At 58.3% G+C, this 27,779-nt stretch overlaps 1 protein-coding gene across 4 annotated transcripts; it reads left to right on the top strand.

Annotated features, from left to right (window-relative positions):
* The first annotated feature begins 3,391 nt into the window (after positions 1-3,391).
* Positions 3,392-27,435, top strand: Ciita (class II major histocompatibility complex transactivator). Of its 4 annotated transcripts, none has more exons than XM_070003477.1 (20): positions 3,392-3,546; positions 9,450-9,593; positions 9,777-9,872; positions 11,048-11,110; positions 11,253-11,333; positions 13,016-13,060; positions 13,903-14,052; positions 14,292-14,435; positions 15,511-15,675; positions 16,075-16,143; positions 17,720-19,361; positions 19,964-20,122; positions 20,778-20,849; positions 22,953-23,033; positions 23,411-23,503; positions 23,799-23,885; positions 24,348-24,431; positions 24,534-24,617; positions 25,704-25,800; positions 26,572-27,435. In XM_070003477.1, exons 1-19 carry the CDS (start codon positions 3,402-3,404, stop codon positions 25,777-25,779), a joined length of 3,480 nt encoding a protein of 1,159 aa, XP_069859578.1. In that variant the 5' UTR covers positions 3,392-3,401; the 3' UTR covers positions 25,780-25,800; positions 26,572-27,435. The 4 variants fall into 4 exon arrangements, with proteins under 4 accessions (XP_069859578.1, XP_069859581.1, XP_069859580.1 ...); XM_070003480.1 differs by lacking the exon at positions 3,392-3,546 and adding an exon at positions 3,915-3,946; XM_070003479.1 differs by lacking the exon at positions 3,392-3,546 and adding an exon at positions 4,885-4,934.
* Positions 27,436-27,779: the final 344 nt, after the last annotated feature.

Below are 27,779 nucleotides of genomic sequence, written 5' to 3'. Positions count from 1 at the left end.
TGCATGTGTAAGAAATGAGGCAGCATGCCCTCTCCCCAGACTGGCACACCCCATCAGCACAAGGGCTGCAACTCAAACAGCCCGCGTGCCAGCCCCAGCTCCCCAATTCCCAGTGACGCAATATGAACCTTGCCCGGAATTCCTCACAAAGAGGAATCTCCATCTGTCACGTGGAGATGGCTCCAGGCCTCAGGATCGCTGTTCTGAGGACACAGGCCAGCGTGCGTGGACAGGACCAGGCCCCAGCTGGCCTTGGGTTTGCCAGTGGACGCAGAAACCCTGGGCTGTCTTTAGTCTGTCCCCCCCAAGAGGCCCTGGCCTGACTATGAATATCATCTGATTTTCTTCCTCTTTACTTTGCTGCCTTGGGGTCTCTGGGGTTCCTACTGGGAGACTATTCTAGAATACAGGACAAAGGCTGTCTCTAGTAGGTCACCTGATTTATTACAAGGGGAAAGGCACACTTCAGGCCCTCAGCTCTCTCTCTCTAGCTTCCTGCCCCATTGGGCGGGTGGGTGGAGGGGGAGGAGAGGAGAGAAGGAAGGCGGTGTCTTCCCAGAGCCCACCCAGCCCTCCTCAAGGGAGCTGGGTGGCAGGAAGGACTCTCTTCCCCATCCCCGCCCCACTTCCTTCACTCCAATGAACCACACTAGGAGACGCTCCTGTCCCGGAAGTTGGCACTTCCCTGGGTTTTCCCCAGACAGAACCACCAACTTGGCAGCCGGACTGGCCCAGCCGCAGATGCCTTGGGGCTTTCTGTTCCCTCTCGGCCCTTACCTGGGGCAGCTCACCTGAGTCTTTACCACCTCCTGCCCAGCCATCTGCCTGTGTGCCCACCTGATCACAGCCCCTTCTCCACAGATTCCGTCACCGTGACGGTCCCATTTTCGTCTCTTTTCTCTTTTGGTGGGACCGGAGATCCTTGCTCTGCCACACACACACCCCTCCCCAGCCCTTTGGCTTTAGTTTTTCTTTTAGGGAGGGTCTCGTGCTTTGGCCTTGGGCCTTGGGCCAGGCTTGGACACGATCCTCCTCCCTCCCCTCGTCCTGAGTAGCTGGAATTACAGTGTGTAGCACCATACCACCACCGACACCCCACAACCTCCGCCCATTCCAGGCTGGTGCTCTACCACTTGAGCCACACCTCCACATTTGGCTCTTTGGTTATTTGCTGGAGAGGAGAATCTCAGGGACTTTCCTGTCCAGGCTGGCTTTGAATTGCGGCCCTCAGATCTCAGCCTCCAGGGTTACAGGTGTGAGCTATTCTGGTTCCTTCTTCTTTACTTGGAAGATCTACTTAGTACCCCATCTCTCCTCGGGGCTTGGGGAGAGGACACTACCTTGACCATGTAGCACTCCTCTCCTTTGTAGTCAGATCCTGACTTGACCAGGAAATCTGGATCCTCAGGGCAAGGCTGTCTCCAGCCCCCCGGCTTAGGGAGTCAGGATAGTGCTGACTTTGTTCCCAGGAGACCTGGGCTCTGGAGAATGGCCACCATTTGGGGAGGGGGAGGTCTTTCAACAGTGAGGAAGCCTCGTGTCACATCAACCCTTCCTCCCTGCTCCTCTCCCCCCATCTCTCCTTCCCAAGAGCACCCCAAGCTGTCTCCTTCTCATACCAGGCTCTACCCTACATAGCTGCTTTGTTTGGAACCAGGTCCTGGGTCACTGCTCTTTTAACCAAAGACTGTTTCTAATTGAGTCTTAATATTTCTCATTTGTCTGTCTACTTCCTCTGAAAGACTTCTGAAATGCTCACTCTACAGAGACAGGCACACAGTCATTTCACACATGGAGTGACCGATGGGAAGGGAGACCAGATGGGAAGAGAGGGATGTGGTGTCACACACACTTGCCCGGCGCGGCCCTCAGTCCCCGCCCCCCCCCCCCCCCCCCCCCCGCCCAGCAGTGTTTCCAGCAATAGTGCATACAGGCTCCCCAAGCATCATTCATCCAGTATCTCCCCGACAATCTGTGCTTGTTCTGTAAGCTCCCTGCTTGTACAAGGCTCCCGTCTGTCATTCATTTTCAGAGGAAATTTTACATCCCACCATGAAGGGGAAGTAAGTGCCCAGTGACAGAGTGACACTATTCACTTCTAGCCAGATGTTGTTGGCTGCTGGAGGACTGCTTTCTTGAAGAAAAGGGAAGACCTGCATTAGAACATCATACTTGTAATCCCAGCTACAAAAGAGGCAGAGATTGGAAGGATTGAGGTTTGAGGCCAGCTTGGGTAAAATGCCCAAGAGATCCCATCACAACCAAGAAAGCTGGGTGTGGTGCTACAAACCTAGCTATGTGGGAAGCATAAACAGGACAATTATAATCCAGGCAGGTCTGGGCACATATATATTCGACACCCTATTTGAAATGCCTAAAGCAAAACAGCTGAAGGTGTGTCTCAAGTGCAAAGCCCTGAGTTCAAACCCTAGTACTGAATCCTCCCACACACTCCAAACCACAGAAACCAAGCACCGACACAGAGACTTTCTCTACCCAATCAGGAGGATGGCGGAGACCAGAAGCTGTACTCTGCCCTGTGTGAGTCAGTATTATTTAGCATCATGTCTGCATGCTGGTGATAGGCTAAGTTCACATTCTGTGTGTGTGTGCACGCGCGTGCGCGTGTGTGTGTGTGTGTGTGTGTTCAATAGCTTGGAGTTAAAAAATGATATCTGGGCTAAGCACTGGTGACTCACACCTGTAACTAGCTACTCAGGAGGCTATGATCTGAGGGTTATGGTTCGAAGCCAGCTGGGGCAGAAAAGTCCTGGTGAGACTCTTATTTCCAATGAACCACTCAAAAACTAGAAGTGGCGCTGTGGCTCAAGTGGTAGAGTGCTAGCCTTGAGCACAAAGAGGCTCAGGGACAGACTCCAGGTCCTGAGTTCAAGCCCCACAGCTGACAAAAAAAAGAAAAAAAAAAAAAGATGTCTGCACCACTGGGGACCTCCAGGGAGATTGAAGGTGATTCGGTATATGGCGGTTAGGACAGGAAAGTTCCAAATCCACTCACCCCAGCAGAATGTATGGCCTAACCGTACATTACTGACCCCCTTCTGCCGAGAACAGTATACGTGGCAGCTGGCCTCCGTGTGCCTCCCTGGTGACAGTCACTTCAAGAGTGTCAGAGTGCTCCAAGTCCCCACCACCAGACAACTGGCAACCTTGTGTGGTCACCCAATTTGGTCCACAATGAGGAACTGAAATTAACATCAGAGGCACGGAGAGGGTTAAGGGAGCGTGGGCAAATTAGGGGGTATACAGACACAGGAAATCTGACAGTTAGAGAGTACCTGGCAAGGACAGAGTTTTCTGTTGGTCCCTTGCTTACTTCCTTTGCACGCTGGCTTAGCTTGGCTGTGGGGCTCCTGACCTGTGTGAAGGGAGACAGGCTAGTGATGCACTCCCCGCTGCTGCCCTGGACTTCAGACATCCTTGGGGAGAGCCTGCAGACAGGGAGGGGCACCGCTTCCTCCCTCGCGTCTCAGACCATGCGCTGCCTGGCTCCATGCCCTCTGGGGCCCCACCTGCCTGAACCCCAAGGTAACTGGGTGGGCAGAATGTTGGAGCTGAGCATGCATCTTCATTTAGAGTGAGGTCTCGGGTGCCACCAGGCCGGATGAACAGAAACCTTGCTGTGAATGGAAGGGTGCAAGTTCAAAGAGCTCAGGTTCCTCTGAGACAAGCTACAGGAAGGTGCAAATCCACAGTCCCCCCCCCCCATTGGGGCATTGGGGTCAGCCAGCGCTCAGACTTCCAAGGGTGTGTGTGTGTGTGTGTGTGTGTGTGTGTGTGAGCATTGCTGGCTTGGTTAAGGCCAAGACCAAGGTCCTGTGGCTGTTGGGTCTTGCCTTTTAGTAAACAGAGTACCTCTCTAGGGTGAGACCTCTGCTTATCTTTGGGAAGCAAGAAACCCCCAGAAGTCAGCCTTGTGGTGCGGCTGGTGAGTATCTGGACCCGGTCACTGGCCACCCACCCTTTCCACAGTCCCCAAGTGGCATTTGAGAACCAGAAGCCAGGGAACGGAGGAGGAGAAAGCATGGATGGATGGCGCTGACATCCTCTGTCAGCGGGGCAGCTGGCTGGATGCCCGGCCCTCCTGGCTGGGTGTGGTGTGCCCTTCAAGTAGTTGTTAACTAGTGTTTTGGTTTTCCTCCACTATAAAGTGGCTAAGGAGGAAATCCTGTGTTAGGGCTCAAGGGTAAGAGATCAGAGGTCAAGCAGGGTGGGTGTTACCACCGAATATCACCGGGAAGATATGGTCCTGGTATTGACGCTGCATGGTTGGAAGGGGTGGGAATCTACCCCTTCTTCCCAGCAAGCTTGGCTTGCTCTGAACCCAAAAGACAGCGACAAGTGAGGGGCTTTGCCGAAGTGTTTGTGGGAACAGAGACGATTGAGTGCAGAGGAGAACATGCAGACCAGAGAAGGAAAAGCCATCTCTGTAAGGTCTCATGCCTGCCTGAGCACAGACCCAAGACCTCTGGAGAGGGGAAGGGCAGGAGTCTTCCAGTGGCTGGGTACCATGGGGACCTCCTCCGTCCCCCATCCCAAGCCCAGCTGTGAGATCTGACCGGGGCGGGGGCGGGGGGGAGGAGAAGGGGGAGGGAGGCTGGAGAACCCGGAGCGCACGCGCGGTGGAGTCTGCAGAGCCTGGGATTCCACGAAGCCGCTTCCTTCGGAGAAAGCACGTGGGAAGCAGCCTGCGCGCCGGCGACTCCCACTTGGCTCAAGCCCTGGGGCGGTGCAGATGTAAAAGTGAAAGAAAAGCGAGAGGGTGGAGGGAGGTGGGGAGGGGAGCAGGGAGGTGGGGAGGTGGGGTGCCTAGGGACGGGCCGCCCCAAGCTCACCCAGCCCCGGAGCTGGCGGGGGACAGAGGCCACCAGCAGCACCTCGTGCGCGCGCGCGCGCGCCTGGAGCCCGGGAACGCGGTAGGTGACCCAGGTCCCCTCCGCAGGGCCCAGGTGGGGCTGGGAGTGGAGGCGGCGGGCAGCTCTGCCCGAGGGCGCGCCGCGGGGCCCCGGGACGCGGAGATGGGGGTGCCCAGGCCGGGCCACTCCGGGCAGCAGCCGGGAGGGAGCTGCGGGGACCGGAGGCGGCGGCGGCGGGGACAGGCTGGCGGGAAAGTGTGCAGACACGGTGTGGGACACGGACGCAAGGATGGAGCGGCGGGACAGACGCGCGCTCCGCCAGCCCCGGGCCCGCGTGCCCCGCACCTGCAGGGCGCCCCGGGCTCCCGGAGGGACGCGGGATGGGCGGCGGCCTCGGTGGCCGGTGGGCACAGGTTCCCTCCTGCTCGGGACTGGAGCACAGGGACCGAGAGGGGCCGCGGCCCGGCGGCCAGAGGACTTTGATACCCTCACCTCGCACCCCTTTGTGCGATGGCGAAGGGGGCTCCCCCAAAACACTGCATCCGCCTCCCCTTGGGGTCTGAAGCTGCATGCTTAATAGAGACAGAGACCCTGAGAGGCTGGGGAGGGGGTCGTGGGTCCCCGCTGGCGTCCCCGAAAATCAGAACTGCAGCCACTAAGCCTAGCTTGGTATACTTCAGACCTCCTAGTACCGCACCCCATGGGCGCTGGAGGGGGGACACGGCTTGGGGGGACACGGCTTAGTGGGGACACTGCTTGGGGGACACGGCTTAGTGGGGACACGGCTTGGGGGGACACAGCTTGGGGGGACACGGCTTAGTGGGGACACGGCTTAGGGGGACACCGCTTAATTGGGGCATGGCTTGGGGGGACACAGCTTAGTGGGGACACGGCTTAGGGGGACACCGCTTAATTGGGGCATGGCTTGGGGGGACACAGCTTAGTGGGGACACGGCTTGGGGGGACACAGCTTGGGGGGACACGGCTTAGTGGGGACACAGCTTGGGGGGACACGGCTTGGGGGGACATGGCTTAGTGGGGACATGGCTTGGGGGGACACAGCTTGGGGGGACACAGCTTGGGGGACACGGCTTAGTGGGGGACACAGCTTGGGGGGCCATGGTTTGGGAGGGACATAGCTTAGGGAGGGACATGACTTGGGGGACATGGCTTTGGGGGGGACACGGCTTGGGGGGACACGGCTTGGGGGGACATGGTTTGGGGGGACATGGCTTTGGGGGGGACATGGCTCGGGGGGACACGGCTTAGGAGGCCCAGAGCCTCTCTCCAGGCAGTCAAGAGTGCGCCCTTCGACAGGGAGCCGTCGGCGGTCCACCTGTGCCCTCAACAGGAAAGACGGCCCCCACCTGGGGGTGATTAAGGAAAATGGGGCTTGTTGCCTTTGCGCCGGGTGGAATAGAAGGGAAAAAGAAGTGTTCAGAGTCACTATCCAAACTGTAGTTTCCAGAAAGCTGACAGCGTGAGTGGGAAGGGTCCCTGAGAGGCTTGCCCCCCCCCACACCCTGGACCCTGCCCCCTGCTCCGGGCTCCACCCCACACTCCAGGCCAGGCCCGGCCCCGGCCTCCAGGCCCTGTCTCAATGCCCTAAGGGCCGCCCCCAGGCTCCAGGCTCACCCCACACCCCAGGCTCTACCCAGGCTCCAGGCCCCACCCCATACTCAGGGCTCAGCCTCATACTCAGGGCTCTCCTCCAAGCTCCAGGCCCAGGATTTGGTGTGTGTGTGGCAGGGAGGGGTGGGGGGGGGTGTGGTTGGGAACCAGGGGCTTAAGCCACCTTGGTTGGGTGATTTCCAACATAGTCCACTGAAAGCTACAGAGTCCAGGGAGTTGTTTTTGCTTCATTTTGGCCAAGCCTCCCTAATACGCAATTGGCAGGGACAGGATTAGAACCCAGGGGTCCTGAGAGCCCACTCCTACGGCTGGGCCATCCCTGGTCTCCTAGCTACAGCTTGTCTCCCTGCTCTCCTGTCCTGGGACCCCTCACCCCTACCCTTGCGTTCCCAGCCTGGGAGTTCCAAGATCTCCCAGCTTGTTCTGGAGTAGGAGGGCGTCTGCAGCCACCACGGGCTTTGCCCAGGCTTTGGAGGTGGCCACCCACTATCTTTGTGGGGCTCTGACTTCCAGGTGGCACTTGGGGGAGGGGAGGGAACCAAATCGTCTCCCATGAAGCCATTCCATCGCAGCCTCCTGAGTAGCTCGGATGACAGGCGTGAGCCACGGGCACCTCGTGGGTTCTTAGTGTGGTGGTGTTTGAAGACTTTCTGTCCACACATGCGCAGCCCACCCCTCATCTCCCCAAACTACTGGGTGGGGGGTTGCTCCGGGTTTCCCGTTGGCGGTGCATATTCTGTGGGCTGAGACAGGTGCGGGAGGACCTGAAGTCACCACTGCCATTGCGTGAGAAAGGCCTCACGGCCCCAGAGTCCCCTGTGCCCGGTCCCCACCCATTGCTCCCTCTCTCTCTCCCCAACCTCTGACCTTTGGCTTTCCAGCCCAACTTGAGGTTGGGGGGGGGTCAGGAAACATGCAGCTTTCCAGATGGGTTTCTCTCACGTGGGGGGAGCTGTGATATGACTCTGTTCTCTGTGAAGCCCCTGTGGGGGAAAACAGGTTCTGACACCTCAGTGTCCTTTAACTGAGCCACTGCTCAGGGAACTGAGATCCTCGTAGAGTTTTGCTGAAAGTCTTTTCGCTCCTGTGACCGTCTTATCTAACGGATGGGGACCCCGGAAGCCACAGAAGGTGCTGCGGCGTCCAAAAGTCCAGCAGGACCCAGGTCACAAGTGTCAGGGCTCCAGTGTTGAACCCATGCCAACACATGGCTGTGACAAGCTGACTCCTTCTGCCCCACCTTCCTGCAAATCAAGGTCAGGGACCGGCACCAATACTGATTCTATTTCCAGCTTTCCTACGCTGAGGTCACTTCCTCCTGCCATGGGCATGAGCAAGCTAACTGAGGCAGAGTTGCCAAATGCCAGTAGTTGAGTGTGGGGGGGGGTGGGGCTCAAACTCACTCCTTATATTTGCTAGGCTGGCACTCTCTGATTTATTTTTCAGATAGTCTTAGGCCTAGATTCTCCTACCTACAGCCTCTTGCACAACTGAGATTACAGGCATGTGTCACAGCGCTCACGTTATTGATTGAGATGGGGCTTGCTAATTTTTGCCTGGACTGGGATTGCACACATGAGTCACTATGCATAGCCCGGCTATGCCAGTATTCTTAAGAGTGCTGGGACTGGAGAGGGTGGGTAAGGTAGCAGGCTGGTCAGTGAGGAGCGATGCTGTAGCCCCCATTCCCAGACAGTGGCTCTCTTAGCCACCTTTTAATGTGAGAGGCCGCAGAGCTAGGCACCCCAGACTCCCCACATATTGTATCTTCAGGGCTCCTGCTCTGTCCACCAGGCCGGCCCTTCCCCTCCCCTCCTGTGGATCTCAAGCCCACTACAGGCTGGGATGGGATCTAAACCTGCCACCATCCATCCTGCACCAACGCCCGCAGCAGCGCAGAGCCAGAAGGGCCAATCCAGGGCTCCACGCCATGGGGGCACACCCAGGTGCCAAAGGGCCACACCTATGGGCAGCACGGCCAGGCAACAGGCAGCGAAGGACTGCAGGGGGCAGTGACATCTCCATCCTCAACCCACTCTTCAAAAGCAGGGGGGTGGGGGATGGTTCCAGTATGGGGCTTTGATGGAAGAACACCCGACGCCAAGACCTAAGCAGATGTCTGCATGATAAGCAGACAGCTAGGGCGTGTGAACAGGTCTGACCCAGGAACCCAGAAGGCTGATGCCAGTGACCCCTGGCACAAGGAGATTTTCTTTAGCTGCGTGCCTACAAGAACTACAAGACTGACTCCTTCCTTCCTTCCTTCTTTTCTTTTCCTTCCCTTCCTTCCCTTCCCTTCCTTCCTTCCTTCCTTCCTTCCTTCCTTCCTTCCTTTCCTTCCTTTCCTTCATTCCCTTCTTCCTTCTTTCTTTCCTTTCTCTTTTTGGTTTTTTTTGGGGGGGTCCGGTTGTGGGGCCTGAACTCTGGGCCTGGGCGCTGTCCCTCAGCTCTTCAGCTCAAGGCTCTACCACTTGAGCCACAGCACCACTTCTGGCTTTTTTCATTTTGCTTATGTGGTGCTGAGGAATCAAATCCAGAGCCTCAGGCATGCAAGGCAAGAGCTCTACCACTGAGCCATCTTCCCAGCCCCCCTTCTTTCCTTTCTTTTTGTGCTGGTACAGGGGCTTGAACTCAGGCCCAGGCACTGTCCCTGAGCACTTTGGCTCAAGGCTAGCCCTCTACCACTTGAGCCGCAGCTCTATTTCCAAGTTTCATGCTTTTGATTTAATGGTGGGGAAGCTGAAGCCCAGAGAGGGTCAGGAACCTGTCTAACGCCTTCCAGCCAGGATGCGGATCCAGCTCCTCTTCCACCGCCCTGAGCAGAAAGGAGGTGCGGAAAGAGAACCCAGCCTCCAGCCCTGGCCGGCCGGGAGCAGCTGTGGGTGTTGATTCTCGGCATCTCTCCAGCCCGCTGTGAGATCCTGGGTGTGTCTTTCTTCCCAGGCAGTGGGCAGCCAGGCACCATGGAGGTGGGCCTGCCAGAGGGCGGGTACCTGGAGCTTCTCAACAGTGACACAGACCCCTTATGCCTTTACCACATCTGTGACCAGATGGACTTAGCTGGAGAAGAGATCGAGCTGTGCTCAGGTGGGCCTCCCTCCCCCCGGCCTCGTCCATCTGTCCCCACCCCTCAGCCCGCTGCCACAGAACGCCAGCACCCAAGGAGGAACCCGGCGCCAGGCTCTGGTCAGCACCAGGGACAGCTCCTGAGCCTCCACCCTCCGCCTCAGCCATTCTCCATTCCAAAGACCTTCTCTCTCTCACTCCCAGAAGCCGATCCGGAAACCATCAACTGCGACCAGTTCACTAGGCTGCTGTGTGATGTAGAAGAGGATGAAGAGGCTGGGGAGGCTTACGCCAACATTGGTAGGAAAGCTTCCCCAGCCCGGAGCAGTCATCTCGGTACCCCAAATACAGCTCTCCACCATGTCCGTGTGTCAAATGGGGGTCACCATCCCCGCTATCTGGGAGATGGCTGTGAAGCCTGGGGTCCAAGTACCTAGAGAAGGCATTTGCTGAGAAAACACTTGCTAGGCATCAGGGGGGCCACCCCACAGCCTCCACCACTGTCCCCAGCCTCACCCCGACTCCGGGCCTCAGCTCCCCCCATCCTCCGTGGCTCCCCCTCACATCAAGCCCGAACTTGCCCACATCTACAGCATCACCTCTGCTTCGATTTCTGAAACGTATCCTGAACACCTTGCCTCCTCCTGTCTCCTCCTTCCCACTAAGCCTTCCACTCTTCTCCCCACACACTCTGCCCCGTCTGTTAAGGCTTCCCTCTAGGATCTCTTCCTCCAGGAAGCACTCTCTGATTGCCCCTATGCACTCCTTGCTCTGCCATGACTCCTGTCTTTCCATTGGCTCCGAGTCATAATCATCCGTTTAGGAAGTGCCTGCTAGCTACCCTGCTGAAAGCCTCAGATGCACAGTGACTAGCCATCGCCATTCCACACTGTCGGAGGCGCTATGTATTCTCCCTGAACACATGATGAATTTGGGCCCCACACATGTTAAGGAACTGGTGTAGGGTTGCTAATGAGATAGTAGGGGCCAATGGAGAATAGAGGTGGAATTTGAAACTTGAACCCCATGCTAACTCTAACAGCTCTGCTTTGCACTGCTTTCTGTCTGCAGGAGAGTTTTCGTGGCCATGTACCATGCCTCATGCCTGTAATCCTAGCTACTTGTGGGGGATGGAGATCAGGGAGACCATGGTTTGAGTCTAGGCTGGGGGGAAAAGCCCAGAAGACTCCATCTTAACCAACAGGAGGCTCACCATCCAGGCAGCCTAGAGAAAACCTTGTCAAGACAAACCTTGCCTTGACAAATAACCAATGCAAAAAGGGGCTGGAGGCATGGCAAGTGCAAAGGCTCTGAGTTTAATCCAACTGACAAATAAATAAATGTCAGAGACATGCATCGAGCCCGCACTGTGTGCCAGGCCTGTAGAGATACAGCTCTCTGACGCATAACTCAAGGCCTGGCACGCAGTAGGGTTCTGGGAGGCTTGCTGACTATGTGTTTCCTTGTCTGGTCAGCGGAACTGGACCAGTATGTGTTCCAGGACTCCCAGATGGAAGGCCTGAGCAAGGACATTTTCAGTAAGTTGGGGAGAGGCCCTGCATTTTCTTCCTGGTCCTGGGACGCACTGTGGATCTGATCACCACTCCTCTGCAAACATGGACTATGGTGGCTTGTCACAGCCCCCAGGGCTGTGAGATCCCTCTGGTTTCTCTTCCGCAGTAGAGCACATTGGACTAGACGAGGGGACATGTGAGAGCGTAGAGGTGCCGGCCGAAGCGGGAAAGCGAAATCAGAAAAGATGTGAGTAAGGCCCTGCCCAGCCCGGCCTGGCCAGTTGCTCGTTTGTGAAGTACTGCCCACCTCCTCTGGAGTTGGGACCCCTGCTGCCTCAGTTTACCATTGGTTAGTAGTGATCCATGGAGTAAAGAGATGGCTCAGGAAGCATGGCCACTGGTTGGGCTCAGCCCTGGTTGTTTGGCCTTTAAGTTCTGGCTTCTCCTTCACACTGAATGGTCATTCACCTGGTGTCTGAGGGAGGTCTCTTCAAGCACAAGTGTGGCAAGAGTTGAGTGCAATCCTGAACTGTGTGACCAGGACCTATACTTCTCTTACTCTTCCCAGCCTCCCTGCCTCCTTAGAACTTCCCCCACAGCATCCAGCCACGAGATCAGATCCTTCCCACTTCTGATTCACCACAGAGGAACATCGTGTTCCAGCCTCACTGAGTTTCTTCTACCCACCTCCCAAGGCTTCCCAACTGCAGGGCCTTTGCAACACCATTCTCACTACCTGCAGTGCCCTTCTTCCCAGTTCTCCCTATGGCTGGCTCCCATGAGATCCATTAGGCCACTTCCTCTTGGAAGCCTTCCCTGACCACACTTCCACCCAGAGTATTACAGTTCTGTAGTGGTCACTGTGATAAGAGCTGTTTTACTGATTGCCTTCTACATAGTTCCCGCACGCTTATTAGTAGCCTCAGCATCTAGTACAGTGCCTGGTGTGCGGTAACACCTCGATTGCTCAGTGGCAGTGTATGTAAAGTAAGACAATTGGAGGGCTCCTCCTATGCCTGGCCACGTGTGACCTTGGTGTCTACGTATTTACCATGCAACCCATGATTCAGATACATGCTAAAAGATGTCAACTGCAAAAAATACTCAGTGAGAGCAAATCTTCCTCCCGTCCCTGTCTCTCACGGTCCCTCTTCAAGGTGGCCAACGCCACCCGTGTCCTTTCTGCCTTGTCATTGATAATTCTGTGCATCTAGAAGCCGGCTTGCTTTTTTACATTTCTTCTTCTGCAAATGGACACAATTCACCTTCTCGATTCTACACAGCGGCTCTCTTCCTTTAACACGGCTGGGAGATCACAGGTGGCAACCCCGGGGTCCACTCCCGGACCGACCCCCTCCTCCCCTCCCTCCTCCCTTCCAGCATGTGCACCGCTGGTCTTAGCACTGCCGACCGTTGCACTTTGGGCACAGGCAGCACTTTGGGTGCAAGCGCTTCCTTGATGCACTTCCGGCCCTATGCTCTTCTGCCCTTGGCACTTCCGGCACGAGCAACATTTTGGATCTGAGCACTTCCGGCACGTGCACTCCTGGCCTCGGCACTTCCAGCATGCGCAGCACTCTGGGTACAAGCACTTCCGGCATGTGCACTGCCGGCTCTAGCACTCTGCCCTTGGCACTTCCGGCCTTAGCACTTCAGGCACGTGCAGCCCTTTGGGTACGAGCTCTTCCAGCCTGTACGTACTTCCGGCTGTAGCCCCGCCCTTCACTGCGCCCTCCTTGGGGCTCGCTGGGTGGCAGCCGGAAGGGGCGGGGCTTTCCGGCCTTGACCCCTGGTGAGCTTCCATCCCGGAGTGCGTTCCCGCCTGTGGCCCTCCCTGCACCCCTGCGCCCGGGCACAGGGAGGCCCCGCCAGCCTGCCGGGGCTGTGGGACCCCCGTGGCCGGCTCTGAGCACCATGTTCCCTCCGCAGCCCTCCCGGAGGAGCAGCCCCTGGACCCGAAGCGCAGGAAGCCAGGTGAGGAGACCCCCCCCCCCCCCAGGCTGGGCCTGCTGCCCGCACAAGCAGCCCAGAGAGGCGAAGTCTCTTGTTGAAGATGGCTCAGCCGTACAGAGAGGGCAGGATTCCTGCCAGGTGTGGTTCCCCAGCGGAGGGGAGACCTCGCTTCTCCCACCCAGCCTCTTCTTAAGGCCTTCAAGGCAGAAGGACTTGCCCTGGTCTCACCCCATGCCCACCATCTCCACCAGGTGCATCCTCCTCCTCTTCCTCCCTTCACCCCCAGTTATTACAAAGGTAGCAGCCCAGCTGTCGCAGCAAGCAGAAGGCTTTTGAAGCCTGGTCTTAAAGAACTCAGGGTGATTAGGATGTTGTCTCAGGCCCTGAGTTGCTTTGGATCTGACAGGAAGGCAGCATCTAAAGCTGAAGCCCTGCAAGGACTCATCAACTGATTAGGAGAGGTGGGGTGTTCCCAGTCAGGGGTACCCAGCACCCAGTCACAAGTCCTAGATGGGGCTTTCTTCAGAATAGCCACTGGTCAGGAGGTCAAGAAATAGCCACTGATCAGGAGGTCAAGAAGGAGACAGGTGGGCTGGGAATGTGGTTTAGTGGTAGAGTGCTTGCCTAGCATGCATGAAGCCCCGGATTCCATTCCTCAATACCAAAAACAGAAAAGGCCAGAAATGGCGCTGTGGCTCAAGTGGTAGAGTGCTAGCTTTGAGCAAAAGAAGCTCAGGGACAGTGTCCAGGCCCTGACTTCAAACTCCAGAACTGGCAAAAAAAAAAAAAAAAAAAAGACAGGCTTTTCCTTTGACTGCCCCCTCCAGGTGTGCCCCCCCAACACTACCCCTTTCCCCCCACAGCTGAGACACCTGCTGTGCCCATCCTGACTGGCAGTTTCCTGGTAGGGCCAGTAGGTAGCAACTCTCCCCTGCTCTGCCCATCACCTGCTCTGTTCAGCCAGGAACCAGTACCAGGCCAGGCGCACCTGGAGGGAGCTGTCCAACTGACAGGTATGTTTGGGGGAATCTCCACCACTTGGGGAGCTCACCTACCAGCCCTCTCCACAGGATCCCTTGTCTCCGGCCAACCAGCTAGAGTGCTGGGTGCCTGGGATCACCTTCCCAGGCAAGATAAGCACAGCTGTGGTTCTTGGGGAAAAATCAGAGCTCTCAGTGAGAGTCAGATGCTCAGCACATCGTCACAAAAGAGAATGATGAAGACCCCACCTCACTGCCTCGGTCTTTTGCAGCGCTCCCCTCTGGATCCTCCATGAACTGCCTCCATCTTTCTGCCGGACCTTTCCAGTTCATCTCAACTCTCCCTGCCCTGCCCCAGGGGTGCTGGCAAATTTCAGAGGCTGGCACAAACATCTCCGGGATATTTATCTATCATGGTGAGGAGTGTGTGTGTGTGTGTGTGTGTGTGTGTGTGTGTGTGTGTGTCCCTCAACCTCTCCCTCCTCCACGTCAGCTGATTTTCTGATCTTACTCTCCCCCATCCTTCTCGTGACTCTTCCTCCCAAGCACACCTTCCTCTATTTCCATTTCCCCAAACTCAGAACTGTACCATGTAGCTCCCGGAGGTGGTCGGGTGTGTGATGCCTGACCTTTAGGAAACCACACGATTTTCAAGTTGAGACATCCACACATGCTCATTAAGAATCTAAGCAACAGCTGGGCATCGGTTGCTCATGCCTATAGTCCTAGTTACTCAGGAGGCTGAGATCTGAGGATCACAGTTCAAAGCCAGTCTGGGCAGGAAAGTCCATGAGACTCTTACCTTCAATGAACCACCAGAAAAACCACAAATGGTGCTGTGGCTCAAATGCTAGAGCACTTGCCTTGAGCTGAAGAGCTGAGGGACAGTGCCCAGGCCCAGAGTTCAAGCCCCATGACCACCACCCCCCGCCCCCAAAAAAGAATCTAAGCAAAAAGAGACACTTGAAGAATTAACTCCTTTAGTATGCCAGTGTGAACAGTTTGCTGTGCAAGGTTGCACAGCAAGGTTTCTCTGATTTATCTTTTTTTTTTTTTTGCCCCTTCCCCACCTCAGATCAGTAAAGTGGCCCCTGCTAACCTGTCACACCCTGACAGTTGTAGGCAATGCAGGGAAGGCACGTCCAGGCTCTTGGATGAGGTGGGCAAAAGCTTCTGCTCAGGTCAGAATGTCCTTTGTTGTTCTGTGAGTGCAGAAAGGAATCACTCCTGACCTGCAGTGAAATGAGCAGGAAGAACACCATAGGAGCGTCAGCCTGGAGTGCCCTGTGAGGTGCTGTGTCCATCTCACAGATGGGAACCCTGAGGCTCTGGGAGAAAGCTGTCACTCCAGAGCTCTTTCCTCTGCTTTGTCTTGAGAGGCCTTCCTTGGGTGTGCCAAGCCACACAGCTTGCTTGAGGATGACGGTGGACCCGAGTGGCTTTCTGCTTGGGTCCCCAGTGGCTCTCATACCCTGTCTACTTTCAATGTAGGTGACATACCCCAGGCCAGCCAGGTATTTCCTTGCACTGGTCCTCCTGTTCAGAGCCTCCCAAAGTCCCCAGACCGGCCGGGCTCCACCAGCCCCTTTGCTCCATCCACGGCTGACCTGCCCAGCATGCCCGAAGCAGCGCTGACCTCCCGTGCAGATGTGACAGGTAGGCCCCGGGCCCCGGGGAGTGCGAAAGCTGGAAGCAGGGCTGGGTTCTGGGGCAGACTGAGTTGCCCGCAGAAAGAGGCAGCTCCTGTTTGGGGCGACCAGTGGGAGGGAAGGCCTCTGGAGCAGAAGGTGTGGATAGGTTTGGGGCGACACCGTGTGGTGAGACAGTGCAGCCTCCAGCAGAAAGCTGACCCAGGGCTCGTCTTCGGAGGTTACACATCCCACTTCTCATGCCAGTGCTGGGGTTTTTCAAACCTTCAGAACAAGTTTTGAGAGTAGAGCTGTTGGCCAGGCCACCACTTTGTGGCCTAGACTTGGGCTCTGTCCTTGGGACACTCAAGGCTGGCTGGAGGGCCCCCCCCCCAGCCCTAAATGCCACCATCTTCTCTCTCTGCAGAGGATGACATGTCGCCCTCCCCACACCAAGGGGCTGCAGAGGTCTCTGTCAGTCTCCCAAAATGGCCTGGTGAGTGGTAGTGGGCGCCCTCTGTCCCGCGGCTGGTGTCGAAACCCAAATCTGGCTTCACGTGGCTCCTTCAAGCCATGCTTGCTGAGCTCTGGTTAGCCGATTCACATAGTGCTTGTGAGCCCTGATGGGCTCATGCAACCAGTGCTTGCTCACTTCTGATTGGCTCCTTCACCCAGCATTTACTCCGCTTTGACTGGCTGAGTTACTCTCAATCTCGCTTGTTGACTTCACTGCCATCATTTCAGCATTCATGCTGTCACTCACTTGAGCAACAAGTGCTGAGTCCCTGCCCCTCAGGAGCCCTAGCACCTGAGAGGCCCTGGCCTTGATTGTGTGGTAGGGGTGTGTGTGTAGGGCTGAGAGAACAGAGGAGGGATGGTTGTTATCAGAGCAAGTAGATGAAGGAAGTCCATGGGTGCAGAGCGATGGAAGTAGGCAAGGAGTCAGCAGGGAATAAGAATGGTGAGCCAGGCATGGAAGCGCACCTCTGTGACTGCGGCATTCAGGCTGCTGAGGCAGGAGAATCATACAGAGGGAAGGGGACACACACACACACACACACACACACACACACACATACACACACACACACACACACACACACACACACGGAACACACACACACACACACACACACACAGAGGAAAAGACGCCAGGGCAGAAAAGCTGATGAGGCCCTTCTCTACCACATCTGAGTAGAGAGGTGAGGGCCTGCCACACTGGGTGGCATGGGAGGCTGAGAGGAGGAGGATTTCAGCTCCAGGCTGGCACAGGCAGGAAAGTCCTTGAGACTTCATCTTTCATCAGGGGAGGCTGAGCGTGGTGACAAGTACCTGTGATCCCAACAATGACCAGGAGGCCTGGAGGAGGCAGATGGACGCTCTGGTGTGCTGGGTGGGGCGCTAGACCTTGTCTCAAAAGTAAACCAGAGCGAGGCACCGGAGGCTCGTTCTGTGACCCCCACCCCCACCCCTCGTTGGGAAGGCTGAGATCTAGAGGATCTTGATTTGAGGTCTACACACACACACACACACACACACACACACACACACACACACACACACACACACACACACACACACACACACACACACACACACACACACACACACACACACACACCCATGCAGAAAACTTTTCTAGACTCCATCTCCAAAACAAGCAACAAAAAACTAGTGCTGGAGACGTGGCTCAAGTAGTAGAGTGCCAGTCTAGCAAGTGCCCAGCTCTGAATTCAAACTCCAGTACTGCCAACTCATGCAAGACTAGTAATAACAGTAATAATAATAATCGATGAAACACAGGGCTAGAGCGTCGGAGACATGGCTTAGTTGTAGAGTGCCTGCCTAGCAAACCCCAGTTCAAATCCTAGAAGTGCCAGAACCTTCCCCCTAACCAGGAGTGGCTGAGGATGAGTAAAATATGGGTGTGGAATGAATGAATGAAGGAAGGAAGGAAGGAATGCACTAGCCATGAAAACTGAGAGGAGCAAGAGGAGCTGGCAGAGAAGGTGGCGGGCGGTGCTGTCCACGCGCTTCCGGTCCTGACACCACGTCCCCCCTGTCCTCGGCAGGGCCTGTGGAGCAGTTCTGCCGCTCTCTCCGGGACAGGTACCGGGCTGAGCCTGCGGGCCTGGATGGCCTCCTGGTGGACGTGGACCTGGTGCGGGCCAGGCTGGAGAAGGGCAGCAACAAGAGCCAGGAGAGGGAGCTGGCTACCCTGGACTGGGCAGAGCGACAGCCGGCCCGCGGGGGTCTGGCCGAGGTGCTGCTGTCCACCAGTGACCGCCGACAGCCGCGAGAAACACACGTGATTGCCGTGCTGGGCAAAGCCGGCGTGGGGAAGAGCCACTGGGCCCGGGCAGTGAGCAGGGCCTGGGCGTGCGGCCAGCTCCCCCAGTACGACTTCGTCTTCCACGTCCCCTGCCATTGCCTGGACCGTCCGGGGACCACCTACCGCCTGCAGGATCTGCTCTGCCCCGCGGGCCTGCACGCGCAAGCCCTGGACGACAGGGTCCTCAGCCATATTGTGAGGAGGTCCAACCATGTCCTGCTCATCCTGGATGGCTTCGAGGAGCTCGAAGCGCAGGACGGCTCGTGTGGACCCGTGTGCTCCGAGCCCTGCTCCTTCCGCGGGCTGCTGGCCGGCCTGTTCCAGGGGAAGCTGCTGCGAGGCTGCACGCTGGTCCTCACGGCCCGGCCCCGGGGCCGCCTGGCGCAGTGCCTGAGCAAGGCCGACGCCCTGTTCGAGGTGCCCGGCTTCTCCACCGAGCAGGCTCTGACTTACCTACGGCGCTACTTTGAGGACACGGGGGCGACCGAGGACCAGGAGAGGGCCCTGGCGCTCTTGAGGGAGCAGCCATTTCTCTCCAGCCACGGGCACAACCCCGCCGTGTGCCAAGCCGTGTGCCAGCTCTCCAAAGTGCTGCTGCGGGCGGGCGCCGAGGCCCAGCTGCCCTGCACGCTCACGGAACTCTACGTGGGCCTGGTGGGCCCCGCCGCCAGGGACAGCCCCCCGGGGGCCCTGGCCAGCCTGGCCGAGCTGGCCTGGGAGCTGGGCCGCAGGCACCAGAGCACCCTGCGGGAAGACCAGTTCCCCTCGGCCGAGGTGAGGACGTGGGCCGTGGCCCGGGGCTTGGTGCGGGCCGCCCCGGGCGCTGTGGAGGCCGGGCTGGCCTTTGCCAGCTTCCCGCTGCACTGCTTCCTGGGGGCCCTGTGGCTGGCCCAGAGCAGCGACATCAAGGACAAGAAGCTGCCGCAGTACCTGGCACTGACACCCAGGAAGAAGAGACCCTATGACAACTGGCTGGCCGGCGCCCCGCGCTTCCTCGTTGGCCTCCTCTTCCAGCCTCGCGCCCGCTGCCTGGGAGCCCTGCTGGGGCCCGCCGCCGCTGCCGCCGGGGCAGACAGGAAGCGGAAGGTGCTCACGAGGTACCTGAAGCGGCTCCAGCCCGGGAAGCTGCAGGCGGCGCGGGTGCTGGAGCTGCTGCACTGCGCCCACGAGGCACAGGACCCCGGGATCTGGCAGCATGTGCTGCAGGGGCTCCCTGAAAACCTCTCCTTCCTGGGCACCCGGCTCACGCCCCCCGATGCCCACCTGCTGGGCAGGGCCTTGGAGTCCGCAGGCCGAGACTTCTCCCTGGACCTCCGCAGCACTGGCCTTGACCCCACGGGCCTGGGCAGCCTCGTGGGACTCTCCTGTGTCACGCGGTTCAGGTGGGGGCAGGCTGTGGCGGGGCGGGGTGCACTTGGGGTGCACAGACTCCTTCCACTTAGGAAGCGGCTGGGGTGGGGGCGTTCTTCCCCGCAACACGTGACGTCCTGCCCCACACCAGCCACTGAGTCATGTCTGGCTCGGAAGGCTGCGTTTCCTCCCTCCGTTCCCCCATTCCTCACCCCCGCACCCCCCTCTCCACCCCTGTTCTCTTCCCTCCCACCCCACTGTATTCAGCCCCCAGGCTCGTCTCCACAGCCCTTCAGCATAGTCTGTCCCCCTCCGAATGAAGTCTGAATCCCTTCATGCACCCATTTAAGTCCTCCAATCTGCTTGAACACGTCAGCATATTTCCCCAGAGAAAAAGACTGCTCCCCCATTTCCTCCTAAACATATTTTACCCAGAATGTAGCAGTGAGCTTCCTAGTAGCCAAAAGGAAAAGGGGAAACGAAACCACAGTGAGAGTTTTGAGAAAGGAAGCAGCAGTCAGGGTTTGAGTGGTCTTGGAAGGTTTCTGGAGGAGGAAGGAAAGCGTGCGTGTAGGTAGGAGGTGCCTTCCCTCGCCGGGTCCCTGCGCCTGGGTCTGAGGCCCTCCCTCCACAGGGCCGCCTTGAGTGATACCACCGGGCTGTGGGAGTCGCTGCGGCGGCGTGGGGAGACCCCGCTACTCTGTGCGGCGGAGGAGAAATTCACCATCGAGCCCTTCAAGGCCAAGTCCCTGAAGGACGTCGAGGACCTGGGCCACCTGGTGCAGACCCCGAGGTGAGGGGTGTGGATGGGCGGGGCCCACGCTGTGCAGATGGGGTGTGCCCCGGCTCTGTGCCCCTCCCCCTGGGCACCGCCCGGCTGGGGTCTCAGCGGCAGTGACCATTGAAGCACAGCGGCCGCAGCGCTAGCCCTCTCCCCATTCAAAACCTGCCACCACCCCGCTCACGCCTGTCATCCCAGCTGCCTGGGAGGCCGAGATCCCGAGGAGCGTGATTTGAGGCCACCCCCAGGCAAGTGAGTGAGACCCATCTCAACAAACAAGCTGGACATGGCAGTCAGTCCCGAATCTCGGGAACATGACAGGTGTAGGAAGGAGGGTTAAGATCCCTGGCTAGCCCTGGTAAAACTAGAGACCCTCCCTGAAAATAAGTAAAAGTGGAAAGGACCCGCCAAGTAAAGCCCCGAGTTCCAGCCCCGGGTACTGAAAAACGACCACAGCCCAGAAACACACGGGAGCCTGCCGTGTGCTGAGCGGCCCAGGACCTGCTCAGGGCCTGCTCTGAGCCTCTCCCTGAGCCTTGCGGCCCTGAGGCCCTCCTTCCTGGTGGAGGTCAGCGGCAGCCCAGGGAAGGCGGTTTGCCCTGGGGGATTTGGGGCACGTGCAGGGCCCAGCCTGTGCCCCTGACGTCCCCGTTCCTGTTCCCTGCAGGGTGGCACTTTGCTCCGACGACCCGGCCAGGGACCTGCCTGCCGTCCGAGACTTGAAGAAGCTGGAGTTTGCGTGAGTGGGGGCCGGGGTCTCGGGTTCCTTCTGCCCCGTGAGCTGGTTTCCGGTCAGCAGAGACTTGGGGTTCCCAGAGCCTTTCCTCCCCTCGGGCCGGGCCTGCCTGGTGGGGATCGGGCTTGGACAGGGTGAGACGCGATCTGGTCAGTGCCAGTTACACGTGCATCCCACTCATTCCTGAGTTGGCTCGCTGTGCACACGCATGTGCTCGCTCACACGCATACACAGGCTATCCTTCTCCGGATGAACCGTTATCTCCTCATTGTAAGAACAGGACACTGAGGCCCGGGGAGAGTAAATTGTTTCCCAGAGTGGTCAAAGTCATGTATGCCTGGCTCCGAGCTCACTCATATGATGTAAACTCAGTCTTTGATCCTGGCTAGGAAGGATACAGCGACTCATGCCTGTAATTCCAGCTACTTTAGGAAGTGGAGCTTGGGAGAGTGGAATTTTCAGTGCAGCCCTGCCCCCCCCCCAAAAAAAAAAAGTTGCTGAGACTCCATCTCAACCAACAGTCCAGCTACTGTGGTTCACATCTGTCAGCCCAGCTACACAGACATAGGAAAGAGAACTGGAGTCTGAAGCAGGCCTGGGCCAAAATCTCCATGAGATTCTATTTGAAAAATGGTAGAGCAAAAGGAGCTGGAGGCATGGCTAACGTGGTCAAGTGCCTGCCTGCGTTCAAAATTTAAAAAAGAGGGGAGGAAAGAAAAGGGGACAAGGGAAGAAAGAGTGTTCCCCCCACGGGTGTTCAGGCGTGGGTCCCAGGCCCTGCCGCTGGGGCCTAGTCCCTGGCATCCCAGTGGCCACATGAGGAAACTGAGGCCCAGCCAGGCTGAGTGGCTTGCTCGCTGTGCCCAGTGGATGGCGGCCCCCCCATCACTGTCCCAGTGCCCCCAAAGCCAGGTGCCTCCCTCCCTCTCTCCCTCCCTCCCTCCCTCCCTCCCTCCTTCCCTCCTTCCTTCCTTCCTTCCTTTCTGTCTGTCTTTCTTTTCTTCCTTTCTGCCATGGGGCTTGAACTCTGGGCCTCGGCATTATCCCTGAGCTCAAGGCGAGCGCTCTACCTCTTGGAGCCACAGCGCCACTTCCAGTTTCCTGGTGGCTCATTGGAGAGAAGAGTCTCTCGGACTTTGCTGCCCAGGCTGGCTTTGAACTGTGATCTTTAGATCTCAGCCTCCTGAGTAGCTAGGATGAAGGTGTGAGCCACCAGCCAGCCTTGCTTTTGTTTTCAACAGCAGATGTAGTGACACATTTGTGTGGGGATAAAAATATCCCTGAGAACAGGAAATGTCTGCACACAGTCTCTGAGAGCCCTTTTGGGCTTAAAAAAAAAAAACCAACAAACCGTGTGCTTCGGCTCGGAACTGCGCTCTGGGGAGCAGCAGCCGCAGGTGGAGCAGCCTGCCACCACGCCACCACACCTGAGGCCAGATGCCCTGGAAGCTTCTGTGTGAGGAAGGAAGGATGTGGGCACCCCACGGACCTCTTAGAGCTAGAACCCCAATGGGTCCCCCGTCAGGGTCACCTGTCACCAATATCTCCCGTGTTCTCGCTCACTCCACTCCTGGATGGCTTTGAACCACAATCTTCTTGAGGAGCTGGGATTACAGGCATGAGTCACTGATGCCAGACTCCTTATTGTTTTTTTTGTTGTTCCCCATGAAGTCTGAATGTAAACTCTGGCTCTGACTTAGTATGAGTTAGTCTCTCTGTTCCGAGGCTTCCCTAGCTATGAAACAGGGCGTGGTGGGGTGGGGTGGGGTAAAAAGAGTCTTTACTCAAGGCTACTAGAAGACTCTTCCTGTGCCTGGCATAATGTATGTCCCACAAAGTCGTCTTTGTCATTAAGATGCAAAGGCCCTGGGCTGGGGGAGGGGGAGGGCGCGCCTGTGGCATTGCCAGGGCTGAGAATTGCTTTGGTGCAGGGTGAAGGCCGAGAATCCAGCCGGCCTCTTGGGGGACTTTGTGGGATCTGCTCAGGCAGGTGGGGGGGGGCAGGCGCAGGTGGGGGGCGGGGAGGGAAGACACAGTCTAGCCTTCCTGACTTGTCTCTGCCCCCTTGGGTGGTATTGAAGAAGGACCCTATTCTTTGCCTCCTAGATTGGGCCCCGTCCTGGGTGCCCAGGCCTTCCCGAAGCTGGCGAGGATCCTTCCCGCCTTCTCTTCCCTTCAGCATCTGGAGTGAGTGCCCACTCTCCCTCCTCCCCCCCATCCCTGCCCCAGGGCCAACCCCCCCCCCCTTGGGACAGCGCGCACAGCCGGCCCACCCCAGGGAGAATGCGTGGGTGCTTCCGTGACCTCCCACGCTGCTCTAGTTCTGGAGCGGGGGAGGGGGGGCAGAGGCAGGGCCCCACCTCACAGTGTGGTTCCAGGCTGGGCTCCGGGGCTGCAGGCTGGGCCTCGTCCCCTGGCTGGCCAGCTGGTGCCCCTGGGTGACGGAGGCCTACTCCCCGAGGCTCATGAGGGAGCGATCAGGGCAGGAGGAGGCTCAGGTGGGACTGGCAGGGGCGGGGGGCTCCTGGGCACTGGCTGACACCCCTGTCTGATCCCCCCCCCAGCCTGGACTCCCTGAGCGAGAACAAGATCGGGGACGAGGGCGTGGCGCAGCTCTCGGCCACCTTCCCCTGGCTGAAGGCGCTGGAGACGCTCAAGTGAGTCCTCCGCCACGGCATCTCCTGCCCCCCACACCCCACGGGAGCCCCGAACTCGCGTTGGGTCCTGCCACCCTCCCTTGCCCCTCCAGCCAGTCACACAGGCACCCAGCTGTCCATCTGGTCCTTGCTCGCTCTGTCTGTCTGTCTGTCTGTCTGACTATGTCATCTGTCACCTACCTATGGTCTTACCGATCGAGGTTGCAGGCCGCCCCGTGAGCACGTGGGGCCCGGGGTGGACGCTGGGGTGCAGGCACACACAGGGGCCTCAGCCTCCCCTCGCGGTGTCCCGCAGCCTCTCCCAGAACAGCATCACCGACGTGGGCGCCTGCCAGCTGGCGGACGCCCTACCCGCCCTTGCCGCCACCCTCCTGAGGCTCAGGTGAGTGGGGCCCTGGCTGGCCTGGGCCTGCGGGCCGGGGAGGCCCTGGGGCTGCCCTGGCGATCCACACACTGCACCAGCTGCCCCCGCCCTGGACACAGGGCCAGCAGCACCCGGGGGAAAGTCACCTGGTTCTGGGGCCCTCGTTTCCCATCTGGAAAGGGGGAGCCATCCCAGTGGCTGAGAGGAAGCTCTCCGTCCCGGGTGGTAGATAGGGTGTGGATGCAGGACAAAGCTTTTCTGGGGTCCCCAGATAGTGGCTTCTTGGTGGGGAGGGGGTGACCCACATACCAGTCAGCACTGGTGCTGCCCCCTGCTGGTCAATCCTGCTATAGCACTGCTTGCTTTTGAATTGATTGGTCCAGCATGGGAGGGACCCCTGCTGGGAGGGACCCCCCCCCCAGCGGGCCCCAAGCCCTCCCCCCGGCCCTCCAAGTCCTCCCCACCTTGTGTCTTCCTCAGCTTGTACAATAACTGCATCTGTGACAAAGGTGCCGAGAGCCTGGCACGCGTGCTCCCCGACATGGAGTCCCTGCGGGTGATGGAGTGAGTGCGGGGGGCTGGGCAGGGGGGGGGCTGGGGCCTCCAGGGGCCTCAGGGGAAGGGCTGGTCCCAGGGCCAGGCCTCAGGATCGCTTCCTTTCCCCAGTGTCCAGTACAACAAGTTCACGGCTGTGGGTGCCCAGCAGCTGGCCGCCAGCCTGAGGAAGTGCCCCCACCTGCACACGCTGGCGTGAGTCTTGCTGGCCCCAGGGCCGTGTGCGGTCAGGGTGCGCTGCTGGCCTCAGTTTCTCCACCTGTGAGAGGGGGGCGGGGCGGCGTCTACCCCGGGCTTTGCGAGCTTTAGTCAGGACGGCACTCACTTCCTCCTCAGTGCTTCCCGGGGTGCGCTGACCACCCCGCTGCCCCTTCCCAGGCAGGAGGGCTGCGCTTGCATGCAGCTCGCACGCCATTTGGGGGGCTTTGTGCAGTTCGAGACAGGGCTGTGCCAGACCCGGGATGACTGAGGCTGGCCTAGAACTCCCAATCCTGCTTCAGCATTTTTCTGGTTAACTGAGATACCATCAAAGGTTTTTGCTGAATGTTCTGTTGATTTTTGCTGAATGTTCTGTTGATTATGCAATAAGCAAAGTTGTATACTAAGTAAATGTTCTGATTAATCAGAGCGCCCCTTCAGGTAGGGGTTGGTATTGCACATTCTGGGTGAATATACAGAGGGGAAGGAATGGACCTGAAGGGCCAGAATCCTGTCACCAATGTGTCACCACAGTGTCTCCTGTCCAACCCTGACACCAGCACTTTAAATCTCCTCTGGTGTGGTACTGGGATTGAACCCAAGGCCTCCTGAATACTAAGCATTTGCTCTATACTCTGGCCCAGGCCCCCAGCCCTTTTGTTTGAATTTTGCTTCAGAGACAGGGCCTCCCTGTCAGAGCTAGCCTTTATCCTCCCGCCCCCACCTCCTGTGTGCCGGGCTCACGTGTGTGCTCTGCCGGGCTCACATGTGTGCTCTGCCGTGCCTGACGACACTGCTTCAGATACCTCTCAGCTACTCACTCACGGTGTCTTCTGCCCGGAAGGATGGGCCTTGTAGACCCATTTTATACGTGAGGAGGTAGGCACAGAGCAGTCATGAATATCTTTGAGGTCCACAGCAAGTCAGTAACCGGAAAAGGACCATGGGTCTCATAGGCCTCTGCCTTCTGTTCCCACAGTGGTCTGTGGCCTTCCAGGGGGAGGTTGCCAAGCTTCTGGGCTGGGTGGGAAGAAGAACGGGGTGACCCCCCCACTTACCTGGTACCGGCTCCCATCCCCACAGCATGTGGACACCTACCATTCCCTTTGGCGTCCAGGAACATTTGCAGCAACTGGACTCGCGGATCAGCCTGAGATGACCTGGCTGTGCCCCGAACAAGGTGACAGGAGTCCCGGGGAGGGCACCACTGGGGAGGGCCCCCGGTTGCCAGAGCTCGGGGTCCTGGTGAAGCAGAACGCAGGCAGAGAGGGCTGGGGCCTCGGGGAGGCGGGGCCTGGGCTCCGCACGCACGTGGCGGGGTCTCCTGTCTCCAGCGGGCTCCTGCAGCTCCTCCCCAGCTCCCGGGACTCCAGGCTCCCAGGCTGTTGGTCACGGTCAGGCCAAGGGACTGGAGGAGGACAAGCCCAGCTGGGCATGCAAAGTCCTGACTTCCTCTATCGTTGTTTTTGATCAGGAAGTCCTTCCTCTTTTTTCTTCTTCTACCCGGTCCTAGGGCTCGAACTCAGGGCCTGGGCACTGTCCCTGAGCTTCTTTTGCTCAAGGCTAGTGCTCTACTATTTGAGCCACAGCGCCACTTCCGGCTTTTTTTTTTTTTTGAGGGAGGGAATTCTTTGGAGATAAGAGTCTTATGCACTTTCCTGCCTAGGCTGGCTTTGAACCACGATCCTCCAATCTCAGCCTCTTGAGTAGCTAGGATTATAGAGACATGAGCCACTGGCTCCTGGCTTGGGAAGTCCTTCCTTCTGACTTAAGTCATTCCTGCTGCTGTTTGGCCTCTTGGCTGCTTTTGTTGGTCCTGGATTTACTGCTGACCTCTGAGTTTCCCGCTCCCCTAGGAAGATGACTGTCCCCTCTCCCTGTGTTCTTTATAGTCACTCCCCGCCAGCACCAAGGCCCCCCTCCCGAAGCTCCTGCCTTGCCTCTCTCTCAGGGCACTGACCACACTGGACTTTGACCTGAGGATTCGCACGCACGGCTGGCTGTTCTCTGGGCGCTGTCCTGTGGACCTCCTGGCTCTCAGTCCCCACTGGCTCAGCGTCGGCGCTGCCCAGCTGCAGAATGGACCCACGTCTGGCTCTGCCAGCAGACCTAGCCTGGCGCCAGACTCCTTTGATCCCAGGCAGATGCCAGCTCTGCTCAGCTGCTCTGAGCCCCGGCAGAAGGTGGCACCTGATAGGCTCTGCAGGTCACGCTGGAGGCGGAGCCCTCCCCTTGGGGCACTCCAGCAGTCCCCGGCAGGCCAGAGGGAGAGACCGAGGCAGCCACACCTGGCAAGTGCACATTGTCCATTGTCATTGACCCCAGCCAGACACCCTGACAGGCCCCGCTTGCACTCGAAGGGACCCATGACCACCCTGGCCTGCTGGTCCCCAAATACGATGGGGTTCCATGGCAGCTACTAGGTCTGGCCAGAACACTGGACCAAAGCCAGGAAGCAGAGAACAGTACACTACTGGAGGCAGGAGATGGCCGGCCCATCTCCCACATCTTCCCTTTCAGACACGGCCGGCAGGTGTGGCCTTGGGTTTTATGCCTCGATTTCCCTTTGGGGTGCCTGCTGTGCTGGGTTTAATGTGAATGAAGTCGCCTGCCTGTCAGGGCTGAGCGCATGTGCAGTGGGGCAGGCCTCGCGGGGCCGGCTCCCCTGTGCCCAGGGCATCAGCCGGGCCGCGGGATCTAGGCTGTAGTCATGCAAAGCCCTCTTGGCCTGTGTGGGTCAGCAGCCCAGGCCCCGGATGGCCCTCATGGCCTCTGTGCCCAGCTCCTCACTTTCTTACATAAGTTACTTCTCTGAGCCACATCTCCACGTCTGGCTTTTTGTTGGCTGATTCTAGGTAAGAGACTGACAGGGTTTCTTTCTGCCCAGGGTTGGCTCTGAAGCATGATTCCCAGAGCTCAGCCTCCTGAGTAGCTAGGGAGACAGGCGTGGGGCCTGAGTCATGATCTGGCTCTGTTGCCAAGCTGGTCTGGAACACACTATGGAGCTCAGACTGACCTCATACTCAAACTCCTCCTGCCTCGGTCTCCTGAACGCTGAAACTACAGACAGGCATCACCATGCCCGCCCCCTCCCCCCACTCTCTTACCCTGGCGCACATGGAAGGCCTGCTCCACAAACGAGAGGCTCCAAGCCAAGCC

This window comes from Dipodomys merriami, unplaced genomic scaffold (genome assembly GCF_024711535.1).
Source record: "Dipodomys merriami isolate MVZ:Mamm:240054 unplaced genomic scaffold, mDipMer1.0.p SCAF_60, whole genome shotgun sequence".
NCBI classification, from domain to species: domain Eukaryota; kingdom Metazoa; phylum Chordata; class Mammalia; order Rodentia; family Heteromyidae; genus Dipodomys; species Dipodomys merriami.
Note: the sequence above shows the minus strand (reverse complement) of the source record. Positions and strands in the feature narration are given on the sequence as shown.